General features: G+C 43.2%; 1 protein-coding gene across 3 annotated transcripts in view; it reads left to right on the forward strand.

Moving 5' to 3' along the window:
• The window catches only part of greb1l (GREB1 like retinoic acid receptor coactivator), a 94,292-nt gene that overhangs the window by 58,730 nt on the left and 20,618 nt on the right, over window positions 1-14,944 (forward strand). For all 3 annotated transcript variants that reach the window (XM_055883622.1, XM_055883621.1, XM_055883620.1), the window contains exons 8-12: window positions 7,688-7,810; window positions 10,876-11,013; window positions 11,355-11,480; window positions 12,285-12,422; window positions 12,614-12,799. In XM_055883622.1, the coding sequence (XP_055739597.1) occupies window positions 7,688-7,810; window positions 10,876-11,013; window positions 11,355-11,480; window positions 12,285-12,422; window positions 12,614-12,799 (711 nt within the window). The remainder of the gene's footprint in view (window positions 1-7,687; window positions 7,811-10,875; window positions 11,014-11,354; window positions 11,481-12,284; window positions 12,423-12,613; window positions 12,800-14,944) is intronic.

A 14,944-nucleotide genomic window follows, 5' to 3' on the forward strand; every position in this document is an offset into this window, starting at 1 on the left:
TATAAAGGATGATAGTAAAAAGCTTTGGAGCACCTTAAAACCTCTCTGGGATATGTGGGACGGTAGCGTCCCACTTGGCCAATAGCCAGGGAAAATGTAGAGCGCCAAATTCAAAAAAATGATATAAAATCTAACTTTCATTAAATCACACATGTAAGACACCAAATTAAAGCTACACTCGTTGTGAATCCAGCCACCATGTCAGATTTGAAAAAGGATTTTCGGCGAAAGGATAAGAAGCTATTATCTGATGATAGCACAACAGTAAACAAAGAGAGTGTAGCATATTTCAACACTGCAGGCACGACACAAAACACATAAATAAAATATAAATCATGCCTTACCTTTGACGAGATTCTTTTGTTGGCACTCCAATATGTCCCATAAACATCACAAATGGTCCTTTTGTTTGATTAATTCCGTCCATATATAGCCAAATTGTCCATTTATTTGGCGCGGTTGATCCAGAAAAAAACAGCTTCCAATTTGCGCAAAGTCACTACAAAACATCTCAAAAATTACCTCTAAACTTTGCCAAAACATTTCAAACGACTTTTGTAATACAACTTAAGATATTTGTAAACGTTAATAATCGATCAAATTGAAGACGGGTCTATCTGTTTTCAATACAGGAGATCAACAAACTAACACTACTTTTCTAGTCTTGCGCAACTCTCAAACAGTACACATGACGTTACACTGTTTCCAGGTGGCCTTACTTCTTCATTGCACAAAGGAATAACCTCAACCTATTTCCAAAGAGTGGTGACATCCAGTGGAAGCGTTAGGAACTGAAAACAGGGTGATTCGAAATCCAGTATTCCAATGAAAACTCATTGAACAGACAGTGACTTAAAAAATAAATAAATTAATGGTTAGTCCTCGGGGTTTTGCCTGCTACATAAGTTCTGTTATACTTAAAGACATGATTCAAACAGTTTTAGAGTGTTTTCTATCCAAATGTACTAATAATATGCATATCTTATATTCTGGGGATGAGTAGAAGGAAGTTGAAATTGGGCACTCTATTTATCCAATAGTGAATTTGCTGCCCCCTATCCTAGAGAAGTTAACTTCTCTAGGGTACGTGAGACGGTAGCGTCCCACCTCTTCAACAGCCAGTAAAACTGCAGGGCCCCAAATTCAAATACAGAAATACTCATTATAAAAATTCTGGAAAAAAAACATATTTTACATAGGTTTAAAGATTAACTTCTTGTGAATCCAATCACGGTGTCAGATTTTAAAAATGCTTTACGGCGAAAGCATACTTTACGATTATTTGAGAACATTGCCCAGCAGACAAATCATAAAATTAATCCCTTACCTTTGATGATCTTCATATGGTTGCACTCAGCAGACATTCATTTACTCAATAAATGTTCCTTTTGTTCGATAAAGTCTCTTTATATTATAAAACCTCAGTTTTGTTCGCGCGTTTTCTTCAGTAATCCACAGGCTCAAACGCAGTCAAAACAGGCAGACAAAAAATCCAAATTGTATCCGTAAAGTTCATAGAAACATGTCAAACGATGTTTATATTCAATCCTCAGGTTGTTTTTAGCCTAAATAATCGATATTTCAACCGGACAATAACGTCGTCAGTATAAAAGGTAAACAAGAAAGGTACTCTCTTTGTCGCGCATGAAAAAGCTCTGTGACACTTTAGGTGAGTAATCGCTGTTCTGATGTCGAGAAGCTCTTTTCAGTCATAAGAGATGGTAGCAGCAAATTTATGCCCAAAATATGTTTCAAACAAAATAGCACAGTTGGTTAGTAGCCCGTAAAACGGCAGCCATCCCCTCCGGCGCCATTATTATTCAGAGTTTGTTGCTGGCATTTCATGCCCAAGTTTGCTAATCTTGCCAATAAAAAATGTAAGTAGTTGGCAATATCAGAGGGTTTTGGGATGAATAAACCGTCTGATTCAATGAATGATGGAGCTGACTTTGCCTTTTTTGGGATTTTGGATGAAAAGCATGCCCAAATTAAACTGCCTGCTACTCGGGCCCAGAAGATATGATATGCATATAACTGGTAGATTTGGATAGAAAACACTCTAAAATTTCCAAAACTGTTAAAATAGTGTCTGTTAGTAGAACAGAACTGATTTGGCAGGCGAAAACCGGAGAAAAATCCATTCAGGAAGTAGTTTTGTTTTTGTTTTTGTAGTTTTCTATTCAATGCCATTACAGTATCCATTGACTTAGGACTCAAATGGCAGTTCCTATGCCTTCCACTAGATGTCAGCAGTCTTTAGAAATTGTTTCAGGCTTGTACTCTGAAAAATGAGGAAGTAATAGCAGTCGGAATGAGTGGACCCTAAAGTGTCAGGGTCCCTTGTGAGGATTCGTAGGCGAGTGAGTAAATCGCCACTACCATCGGTTCTATTGGCCAACGTGCAATCACTGGAAAACAAACTCGATGATCTACGGTCGAGACTTTCCTACCAATGGGACACAAAAAAACTGCAATATCTTATGTTTCATCGAGTCATGGCTGAACGACGACACGGATAATATAGAGCTGGCTGGGTTTTCCATGAATCGGCAGGACAGAGCAATTACGTCTGGGAAGACAAGGGGCGGGGTGTGTGTCTATTTGTCAATAACTGCTGGTGCGCGATGTCTAATATTAAAGACATCTCAAGGTATTGCTCATCTGAGGTAGAGTACCTCATGATAAGCTGTAGACCACAGTATCTACCAAGAGATTTATCATCTATATTATTCATAGCTATCTATTTACCACCACAAACCGATGCTGGCACTAAGACTGTACTCAACGAGCTATAGAAGGCCATAAGCATACAAATAAATGCTCATCCAGAAGAGGCGATCCTAGAAGCCGGGGACTTTAATGCATGCAAACTTAAATCTTTTTTACCTCATTTCCACCAGCATGTCACAGGTGCAACCAGAGGAGAAAAAAAATCTAGACCACCTTTACTCCACACACAGAGACACATACAAAGCTCTCCCCCGCGCTCCATTTGGCAAATCTGACCATAATTCTATCCTCCTGATTCCTGCTTACAAACAAAGACTAAAGCAGGAAGTAGCAGTGACTCGCTCAATACGGAAGTGGTCAGATGACGCGGATGCTACGCTACAGGACTGCTTTGCTAGCACAGACTGGAATGAGTTCTGTGATTCACCTAATGGCATTGAGGAGTATACCACCTCAGTCACTGGCTTCATCAGTAAGTGCATCGAAAACATCGTCCCCACAGTGACTGTACGTACATATCCCAACCAGAAGCCATGGATTACAGGCAACATCTGCACCGTGCTAAAGGCTAGATCTGCCGCTTCAGGAAGCGGGACATTAATCCAGACGCTTATAAGAAATGACGCTATGCCCTCCGACGAACCATCAAACAGGCAAAGCATCAATACAGGACGAAGATTGAATCCTACTACACCGGCTCCAACGGTCGTCGGCTGTGGCAGGATTTGCAAACTATTACAGACTACGAAGAGAAACCCAGCCGCAAGCTTTTATTTCTTTCATCACATTCCCAGTGGGTCAGAAGTTTACATACACTCAATTAGTATTTGTGGGGTGGCAAGTAGCCTAGTGGTTAGAGCGTTGGAGTAGTAACCAAAAGGTTGCAATATTGAATCCCTGAGGTGACAAGGTAAAAATCTGTCGTTCTGCTCCTGAACAAGGCAGTTAACCCACTGTTCCTAGGCCGTCATTAAAAATAAGAATTTGTTCTTAACTGACTTGCCTCGTTAAATAAAGGTAAAAAAATTAGGTAGCATTGCCTTTAAATTGTTTAACTTGGGTCAAATGTCAGGTTTGTAGGCCTCCTTGCATGCACACGCTTTTTAAGTTCTGCCCACAAATTTCATATAGGATTGAAATCAGGGCTTTGTGATGGCCACTCTTACTTTAACTTCCTGACTGATGTCTTGAGATGTTGTGTAACAGTTTAACTTTACGTCCGTCCCCTCGCCCATACCCGGGCGCGAACCAGGGACCCTCTCCACACATCAACAACAGTCACCCACGAAGCATCGTTACCCATCGCTCCACAAAAGCCGCGGCCCTTGCAGAGCAAGGGGAAACCCTACTTCAAGGTCTCAGAGCAAGTGACGTAACCAATTGAAAGGCTATTAGCGCGCACCACCGCTAACTAACTAGCTAGCCATTTCACATCCGTTACAGTTGCTTAAATATATCCACATAATTTTCCTACCTCATGATGGCATCTATTTTGGGAAGTGGACCAGTCCCTCCTGCAGCAAAGCACCCTCACAACATGATGCTGCACCCCCGTGCTTCACGGTTGGGATGGTGTTCTTCGGCTTGCAAGCTTCCCTCTTTTTCCTCCAAACATAACGATGGTCATTATGGCCAAACAGTTCTATTTTTGTTTCATCAGACCAGAGGACATTTCTCCAAAAAGTACAATCTTTGTCCCCATGTGCAGTTGCAAACCGTAGTCCGGCTTTTTTATGGAGGTTTTGGAGCAGTGGCTTCTTCCTTGCTGAGCAGCCTTTCAGGTTATGTCAATATAGGACTCGTTTTACTGTGGATATAGATACTTTTGTACCTGTTTCCTCCAGCATCTTCACAAGGTCCTTTGCTGTTGTTCTGGGATTGATTTCCACTTTTCGCACCAAAGTACATTCATCTGCAGGAGACAGAACACGTCTCTTTCCTGAGCGGTATGACAACTGCATGGTCCCATGGTGTTTATACTTGCATACTATTGTTTGTACAGATGGACGTGGTACCTTCAGGCGTTTGGAAATTTCTCCCAAGGATGAACCAGACTTGTGGAGGTCTACTTTTTTTTTCTGAGGTCTTGGCTGATTTCTTTTGATTTTCCCATGATGTCAAGCTAAGAGGCACTAAGTTTGAAGGTATGCCTTGAAATACATCCACAGGTACACCTCCAATTGACTCAAATTATGTCAATAAGCCTATCAGAAGCTTCTAAAGCCATGACATCATTTTCTGGAATTTCCCAAGCTGTTTAAAGGCACAGTCAACTTAGTGTATGTAAACTTCTGACCCACTGGAATTGTGATACAGTGAATAATAGAGGAAATAATCTGTCTGTAAACAATTGTTGCAAAAATTACTTGTGTCATGCACAAAGTAGATGTCCTAACCGACTTGCCAAAACTGTAGTTTGTTTACAAGAAATGTGTGGAGTGGTTGAAAAACTAGTTTTAATGACTCCAACCTAAGTGTATGTAAACTTCCGACTTCAACTGTATATCGTGAATTAAGAGTTAGTTACCTATCTAACAGAACACAGAGGGTTTTCTTTAATGGAAGCCTCTCTAACGTAAACCAGGTAGAGTTTGGCATACCTCACGGTAGCTGCCTTGACTTTTTTTTAAATCAATAACCTACCACTATCATTGAGTAAAGCCTGCGTGTCCACGTGCGCTGATGATTCAACATTATACACGTCAGCTACCACAGCAAGTGAAAACACTGCTATACTCAACAAAGAGCTGCTGTCCGTTTTAGAATGGCTGGCAAGTAATAAACTAGTCCTAAATATACAAAAAATAAAAGCATTGTATTTGGGACAAATCATTCACTAACCCAAAATCGAATCTAAATGTTGTAATTATAACGTTTGTTGTCGGGAGAAGGAGAGGAGGACCAAAGTGCAGCGTGGTACGTATCCATAATACTTTTAATAAAGATGAACACGCGAACAAAAACAACAAAACGACAAACAAACAGTTCTGAAAGGTGCAACAAACACTAAACAGAAAATAACCACCCACAAACACAGGTGGGAACAGGCTACCTAAGTATGGTTCTCAATCAGAGACAACGATAGACAGCTGCCTCTGATTGGAAATCATACCAGGCCAAACACATAGAAATACAAAACAAGGACAACATAGAACACCAGACATAGAATGCCCACCCAAACTCACGCCCTGACCAACCAAAATAGAGACATATAAAGGATCTCTACAGTCAGGGCGTGACAGTAATGAATAATGTGTCAGTTAAACTAATTGAGGAGAATAAACTGCTTGGCGCAACCCTAGATTGTAAACTGACATGGTCAAAACATATTGATGCAACGGTAGCTAAGATGGGGAGAGGTCTGTCCGTGATAAAGCGCTACTCTGCTTTCTTGATGTCACAATCAACTAAACAAGACCTACAGGCCTTAGTTTTATCACACCTGAACTACTGCCCAGTAATATGGTCAAGTGCCATAAAAAAGAGCATAAGTAAATTACTGTTGTCTCAGAACAGAGCCACACGGCTGGCCCTTAAATGTACATGGAGGGCTAATATTGATAACATGCATGTCAATCTCTCCTGGCTCAAAGTAAAGGAGAGATTGACTGAATCACTACTTGTCTTTGTGAATTATACTAAGCGGTGTCAGAGGAAGGCCCCAAAAAATGTCAAAGACTCCAGTCACCCATGTCATAGACTGTTCTCTCTGCTACCGCATGGCAAGCGGTACCAGAACGCCAAGGCTCCTTAACAGCTTCTACCCCCAAGCTTTATTGCCAGCAGCATACCACCCTGCATACCACTACCGGCTTGCTTCTGAAGCTAAGCAGGGTTGGTCCTGGTCAGGCCCTGGATGGGAGACCAGATGCTGCTGGAAGTGGTGTTGGACGGCCAGTAGGAGGCACTCTTTCCTCTGGTCAAAAAAAAAATATCCCAATGCCCCAGGGCAGTGATTGGGGACACTGCCCTGTGTAGGGTGCCGTCTTTCGGATGGGACGTTAAATGGGTGTCCTGACTCTCTGAGGTCATTAAAGATCCCATGGCACTTATCGTAAGAGTAGGGGTGTTAACCCCGGTGTCCTGGCTAAATTCCCAGTCTGGCCCTCAAACCATCATGGTCACCTAATAATCCCCACTTTACAATTGGCTCATTCATCCCCCTCCTCTCCCCTGTAACTATTCCCCAGGTCGTTGCTGCAAATGAGAACGTGTTCTCAGTCAACTAACCTGGTAAAATAAAAAATAAATAAAAAATAAGGCTGCTGAACAATTAATGAAATGGCCACCCGGACTATTGAAAGCAGCGAACTGTCTGTTCAAACATCTAACACACAGCTCAGACACCTATACATACCCCCACAAGACATACCACCAGGGGTTTCTTCACAGACCCCAAGTCCATAACAGACTTTGGGAAACACACAGTACCTCATAGAGCCTTGACTACATGGGACTCTCTTCCACATCAAGTAACTCAAGCGAGCAGTAAAATCAGATTAAAAACACACACACACACACGCAAACACACACACATACTAAAATACTTAACCTGATGTGTTAGCTGTGCTGATACGCACCATTGGCATGACTTCAGTGTCCTATCTCCTGACACCGACCTTGAGCTACATCCTGCTCCCAGTTAGGTCATCACGCTCTGTCAGGGAAGGGTAGAGGTTTGACACAACACCCCCTCTCCTCTCCCCTCACTCCCTCCCCTCCCCTCATCTCCCATCCCTCCCTCCTCTGACCAAGATTACATCTGGCTTGATTGTAGAGTGTCTATGTTTGTTTAGGAAGCATTGGTTTGTTAACCAGGACTGCTATGGTTTACTTGTTCTAATGGAACAATTGGATTGAGTCATTATTGTTGATTTGTTAGTTTTGTTTGGAGAGATTTTGGTTAAGGCAATTTGACAGGACCCAACAGCCACCCTGTGCTCTTATTACCCTCCAGACTCCCCTCCTACCAGGACTCCCTCTGCCGCCTCTGTGTTCTTCTCAGCCCAGGACCTGGCCCGAGACTGCAACTTCCTCAAGCCTCTGGCTTCTACCCCTGGGGGCAAGACTCTACCAATTGGTACAGCTCTTCTTCTACTCTTCTTCTATCAAATCAAATGTTATTGGTCACATACACGTGTTTAGCAGATGTTATTGCGGGTGTAGTGAAATGCTTGTTTCTCTAGTTCCAACAGTGCAAGTAATATCTAACAATTTCACAAAAATACACACAATATACACAAATCTAAAGTAAAGGAGTGGACTTAAGAATATATGAATATTTGGACGAGCAATGTCAGAGTGGCATAGATTAAGACACAGAAGAATACAATACAATACAGTATATACAGTGGGGAGAACAAATATTTGATACACTGCCAATTTTGCAGGTTTTCCAGCTTTTATTTCCTTCATCAAATTCCACGTGTTAGAAGTTTACATACACTCAATTAGTATTTGGTAGCATTGCCTTTAAATTGTTTAACTTGGATCAAACGTTTTCTGTAGCCTTCCACAAGCTTCCCACAATAAGTTGTGTGAATTTTGGCCCATTCCTCCTGACAGAGCTGGTGTAACTGAGTCAGGTTTGTAGGCCTCCTTGCTCGCACACGCTTTGTCAGTTCTGCCCACAAAATTTCTATAGGATTGAGGTCAGGGCTTTGTGATGGCCACTCCAATACCTTGACTTTGTTGTCCTTAAGCCATTTTGCCACAAATTTGGAAGTATGTTTGAGTCATTGTCCATTTGGAAGACCCATTTAACTTTTAACTTCCTGACTGATGTCTTGAGATGTTGCTTCAATATATCCACATATTTTCTCTTCCTCATGATGCCATCTGTTTTGGGAAGTACACCTGTCCCTCCTGCAGCAACGCACCCCACAACATGATGCTGCCACCCACGTGCTTCACGGTTGGGATGGTGTTCTTCGGCTTGCACGCCTCCCCCTTTTTCCTCCAAACATAACGATGGTCATTATGGCCAAAAAATTCTATTTTTGTTTCATCAGACCAGAGGACATTTCTCCAAAAAGTACGATCTTTGTCCCCATGTGCAGTCGCAAACCGTAGTCTGGTTTTTCATGGTGGTTCTGAGACAGTCAGCTTCTTCCTTGCTGAGGGGCCTTTCAGGTTATGTTGATATAGGACTCGTTTTACTGTGGATAGAGATACTTTTGTACCCGTTTCCTCCAGCATCTTCACAAGGTCCTTTGCTGTTGTTCTGGGATTGATTTGCACTTTTCGCATCAAAGCACATTTATCTCCAGGAGACAGAACGCATCTCCTTCTTGAGCGGTTTGACGGCTGCGTGTTCCCATGGTGTTTATACTTGCATACTATTGTTTGTACAGATGAACGTGGTACCTTCAAGCGTTTGGAAATTGCGCCCAAGGATGAACCAGACTTGTGGAGATCTACAATTTTTTTCTAAGGTCTTGGCTGATTTCTCTTGATTTTGCCATGATGTCAAGCAAAGAGGCACTGAGTTTGAAGATAGGCCTTGAAATATATCCACAGGTGCACCTCCAATTGACTTAAATGATATCAATTAGCCTATCAGAAGCTTCTAAAGCCATGACAACATTTCCTGGAATTATCCAAGCTGTTTAAAGGCACAGTCAACTTAGTGTATGTAAACTTCTGACCCACTGGAATTGTGATGCAGTGAATTATAAGTGAAATAATCTGTCTGTAAACAAAAAATTACTTGTGTAATGCACAAAGTAGATGTCCTAACCGACTTGAAAAAAATAAGGTTTGTTAATAAGAAATGTGTGGAGTGGTTGAAAAACAAGTTTTAATGACTCCAACCTAAGTGCACGCAAACTTCCGACTTCAACTGTATATAGGGCAGCAGCATCTAATGTGCAAGTGATGGCTATTTTAAAGTCTGATGGCCTTGAGATAGAAACTGTTTTTCAGTCTCTTGGTCCCTGATTTGATGCACCTGTACAGACCTCGCATTCTGCATGGTAGCGGGGTGAACAGGCAGTGGCTCGGGTGGCTGTTGTACTTGATGAGTTTTAAAACCTTCCTGTGACATTGGGTGCTGTAGGTGTCCTAGAGGGCAGGTAGCTTGCCCCCGGTGATGCGTTGGGCACCACCCTCTGGAGAGCTCTACCGTTGCGGGTGGTAATACAGGTGGTAATACAGTCTGACAGGATGCTCTCATTTGCGCATCACTAAAAGTTTGTGAGGGTTTTCGGTGCCAAGCCAAATTTCTTCAGCCTCCTGAGGTCTGTGTGGGTGGACCATTTCAGTTTGTCAGTGATGTGTAGGCCAAGGAACTTGTTTCTGGATGACAATGTGTTAATCTATTGTATGTGTAATTATATCTCCATCCTATAGTCATCGTTACCTCACAACATCAGCTTTAAAGTGTTTTACAGCATGGTACATTATATCTAAATAATATCCAGTAATGTTATGCAGACATGCCACATGTGCAATAAGCTTTAGCCCATGTATTTCTAAGGGTCAGGAAATAGCCATCACTTCTGCTATGTGCCCTGGTTTGAGTAGGAGAAGGACCCGTTGCCTAGAAACAGGCTTGTTTACGTGGCCAAGAATAGTCCAGATGGAGCTGTGGAGTGTAGATTAGCCTCTTCTACTGACTGGAGACACACACACATGCGTGCATACACACACACTCCTCATCAATACTGAGCAGAAAATCCCTGTAATGACTTTTTAAGACCTGGCTATCCATTAGCTCGTTTACAAGGTTGTAAGATTGACAGGCCTGGCCTACACATACCAATCAATGTGTTAGCGTAAATGCACACGCAGTGAATCTGAGACTGGAAAGTGCCCCATCAGTTCATTGGCAATAGGAAATCAATAGCTCAGTGTTAGGCGGGCCTAAATCATTCTTATGTATTGTTCAGTCTCTTTATTAGGAAGATATCTTTCAGGACAATTGGTTTTATTTTGTAATTATCAAATACATGTATTTATTGTATTTGTTTACTCTTTGTTTACTATGAAGAAGATATAAACACGCACTTCACGTATGGCATCTCTCAAAAGGCTGTCAAAACATTATCTTACGAAAGTTAATTATTTAGCGTTGAATCATCTGAAAAGGAATTGTGGTGAAATGCATCAATAATGTACGTTGTGTCTGTCTGTGTGTCGGTGTAGTACCCATGGCTTTAAGAGCGAACGGGCCAACCAACGGACTGGGTACAGACGGCCACCCCCCTTTACTGAGCCCCTCCCAGGTGTCTCTGGGACCCCAGGGACAGGGGTACAGAACCTCCGACCTAGGAGACAACCCTGGTGAGCGCCACATTCTCCTCCCTAACCTCTGTGACGTTGAACATACACAGGAAATGTCTGCTTGTTGTGTTCCTGTTACGGGTGAATTACATATTTACTATTCCGATTCTAATTTAATGTTTCTCTGCACCTGCTTTTTCTTTTTATTACAGATCTTAATTTCTGAAATATGAAGTAGAATGTAGTATAATTGCTCATAGGTCAACATTGTCGAAGCCCTCTGAATTATTTTGAGAACCCAGACTCCGAGAACCCAGACCCCTTTTGAGAACCCAGACCCATATTCTGCAGTTACAACATTAATGAATTTTCATGTTTCTCTTGTATTGTTTTCTGTCCAGTTTCCTCTGCCATGATCTCAGGCCCGCCCAAGAAGCGCCACCGTGGTTGGCACCCTAACCCCCTGGTGCCAGTCCCCCCTACAGTCGTCCCTGTTTCCGCCATCCGACCCATCGTCTGCTCCCCAGGTCTGGCACAGAGCTTTTGATAATGTTTCATTGTTTATTTACATAGGGACACATTCATTTACAACACTGATACACTGAAAAGGCAACAGTTAGATGAATTGCACCGTCACACCACAGCGTATGTTAACATCCAGAGCGTGTCCTGAATAGATACAGCCCTAGTAGACTTTGTTTCATGAGGAATTCTTTGAAATGTCATGCACCACCTACACTCTTAGGGAAAAAAAGGTGATATCTAGAACCTAAAAGTGTTCTTCGGCTGTTCCCATAGTTTGAAGAGCCATTTTTGTTCCAGGTTAAACCCCTTTGTGTTCAATGTAGAACCCTTTTGAATTTTTTTTTAGAAGAGTGTACTGTAGCCCCAGCAATTGTGAAAACGTGTGTGTGTGTGTGTGTGTGTGTGTGTGTGTGTGTGTGTGTGTGTGTGTGTGTGTGTGTGTGTGTGTGTGTGTGTGTGTGTGTGTGTGTGTGTGTGTGTGTGTGTGTGTGTGTGTGTGTGTGTGTGTGTGTGTGTGTGAGAGAGAGAGAGAGTGCATGTTAGATCTGACGTTGATTACTACATTGACCTTGCTTTTCGGGAGAAGGAAGGACAAAATGTCCATGAAATTCTCTGTTGTCAGGAGTGATTCATTCAGCATCTCCATGGAGATAGGGTCAGACAGGTTAGTGCAGATCTGCGCAGAAGCTGAAAGAGTGGGTACAAATGATCTTTCAGAATTAGAAAGGTCCTGATTTCCAGGATCTGCTTAATATGCAGCTGTATTGTAATCATAGTATTAACATGGTGTGTCTATTTCTGAACAGGCTCTGTGCTGGCCATGCCCACTCCTCAGCTGCCTGTAGCAGGTGTCCTTCAGCCCCAACCCGTCACTGCTGGAGAGACTGTCATCGTCCCTGACAACCTGCTCAACACCTCAGGAGTCCGTCCTGTTATCCTCATCGGTAAATCCTCCTCATAAAACTGTAATCTCAATTTAAAAAGACACTTGTACTGTACCAGGGTGTGATTTAGAGAAAAAAAAGAAAGACACACTCTATATAACTCCCAATTATTTCATGAAGCAACATTTCAGGACACAGTGTCTTCCTCAGGGTATATGATTGACTGACTGATTCTGGTGTTTGGTTTGCAGGGCACGGCACATTACCATACTTCTATGGGAACGTGGGGGACATTGTGGTGAGCCCCCTGCTGGTGAGCTGCTATAAGGGCAAGCAGTTGACTGAGAAGACACTGGCCAGCCTGGGACTGACTGGCAGCCAACTATTCAGTGTGGAGACCATGATCCTCCTCACCCTGCAGTACCTTGCACGGCTAGGTAAAGGCCTCAAAAGACTAATGCATGGGGGAAAAAAGCCTGGTTGTTTTAAAGTTTGGTAACACTGATGAGGTAGTTTGGTAACACTGATGAGGTAGTTGGACCCCGCTCCACCATTGTAACTCAAAGTGCTCCATTAACTGCTGCTGCTGCACTTACTGTCACTAATGCACTTTAGTGGCTCCAAATAGCTAGCATGAGCCTGAGTTGCTAAGAACTGTAATTTACTATGCTTCTCAGAGTCATGACTGAAGAAGGACATGGATAATATGAATCTAGCTGTTTTTTCTGTCCGTCGGCAGGACAGAACAGCAGAGTCCGGTAAAGTCAGGGGGGGTGGTGTATGTCTCTTTGTTAACAACAGCTGGTGCGCAATCTCTAATATTAAGGAAGGCTCTGGATTCTGCTCGCCTGAGTTAGAATACCTCATAAGCTGTAGTAGACCATACTATTTAGTATCTGTATTTTTCGTAGGTGTCTATTTACCACCACAGACTGATGCTGGCACTAAGGCCGTACTCAATGAGCTGTGTAGGGCCATAAGAAAATAAGAAAATGCTCATCCAGAGGCGGAGCTCCCAGTGGCCGGTGATTTTGTTGCAGGAAAACTGAAATCCCTTTTACCTAATTTCTACCAGAACGTCACCTGTGCAACTAGAGGGATAAAAATTATAGATCACCTTTACTCCACATACAGAGACAAATACATAAAAGCTCTACCCCGCTTTCCATTTGGCAAATCGGACAATAAGTCTATTCTTCTGATTCCTGCTTACAAGCAAAAACTCAAACAGGAAGTACCAGTGACGCGCTCAATACGGAAAGTGGTCCGATGAAGCGGATGCTAAGCTACAGGACTGTTTGGCTAGCACAGACTGGAATATGTTCCGGAATTCATCCGATGGCATTGAGGAGTCTACCACATCAGTCACCGGCTTCATTAATAAGTGCATCTACGACATTGTCCCCACAATGACCATACGTACTTATCCCAACCAGAAGCCATGGATTACAGGCAACATCCACACTGAGCTAAAGGTTAGAGCTGCTGCTTTCAAGGAGCAGGACACTAATCCGGACACTTATGAGAAATCCCGCTATGCCCTCCAACAAAACAGGCACAGCGTCATTACAAGACTAAGATCGAATCCTACTACACTGGCTCTGACGCTCGTCGGATGTGGCAGGGCTTGTAAACTATCACGGAATAAAAAGGAAAATCCAGCCAAGAGCTGCCCAGTGACGCGAGTCTACTAGACAAACTAAATACCGTCTATCCTCGATTCGAGGCTAGCAACACTTAACCATGCGTGAGAGCACCAGCTGTTCCGGACAATTATATGATCACACTCCCCGTAGCCAATGTGAGTAAGAACTTTAAACAGGTTAACATTCACAAGGCCGCAGGGCCAGATGGATTAGCAGGAAGCATACTCAGAGCATGCGCTGACCAGCTGGCAAGTGTCTTCACTGACATTTTCAAACTCTCTCTGACCCAGTCTGTAATACCTACATATTTCCAGCTAATCACCATTGTCCTTGTGCCTAAGTACACCAAGGTAACCTGAGTACAGCCCCGTAGCACTGACATCTGTAGCCATGAAATGCTTTGAAATGCTGGTCATGGCTCACATCAACAACATCATCCCAGAAACCCTGGACCCACTCTAATTTCCATACCGCAACCCAACAGATCTACAGATGATGCAATCTCTATTGCACTCCACAATGCCTTTTCCCACCTGGACAAAAGGAACCCCTACGTGAGAATGACGTTCATTGACTACAGCTCAGCGTTCAACACCATAGTGCCCTCTAAGCACATCACTAAGCTAAGGACCCTGGGATTGAACACATCCCTCTTCAACTGGGTCCTGGACTTCCTGATGGTCCCCCCCCAGGTGGTAAAGGGTAGGCAACAAGACATCTGCTACGCTGACCCTCAAGAAGGAGGCCGAGTGCGTGGCTGCGCACGAATCCAACACCATCAAGTTTGCCTACGACACAACGGTGGTAGGCCTGATTACCAACGACGATGAGACAGCCATAGGGAGGAGGCCAGGATAACAACCTCTCCCTCAATGTTGGCAAGACAAAGGAGCTTTTTCAACAGGAAACGGTGGGCCGCACACGCCCCCATTCACA

Source organism: Salvelinus fontinalis, chromosome 26, assembly GCF_029448725.1.
Source record: "Salvelinus fontinalis isolate EN_2023a chromosome 26, ASM2944872v1, whole genome shotgun sequence".
Lineage (NCBI taxonomy): Eukaryota > Metazoa > Chordata > Actinopteri > Salmoniformes > Salmonidae > Salvelinus > Salvelinus fontinalis.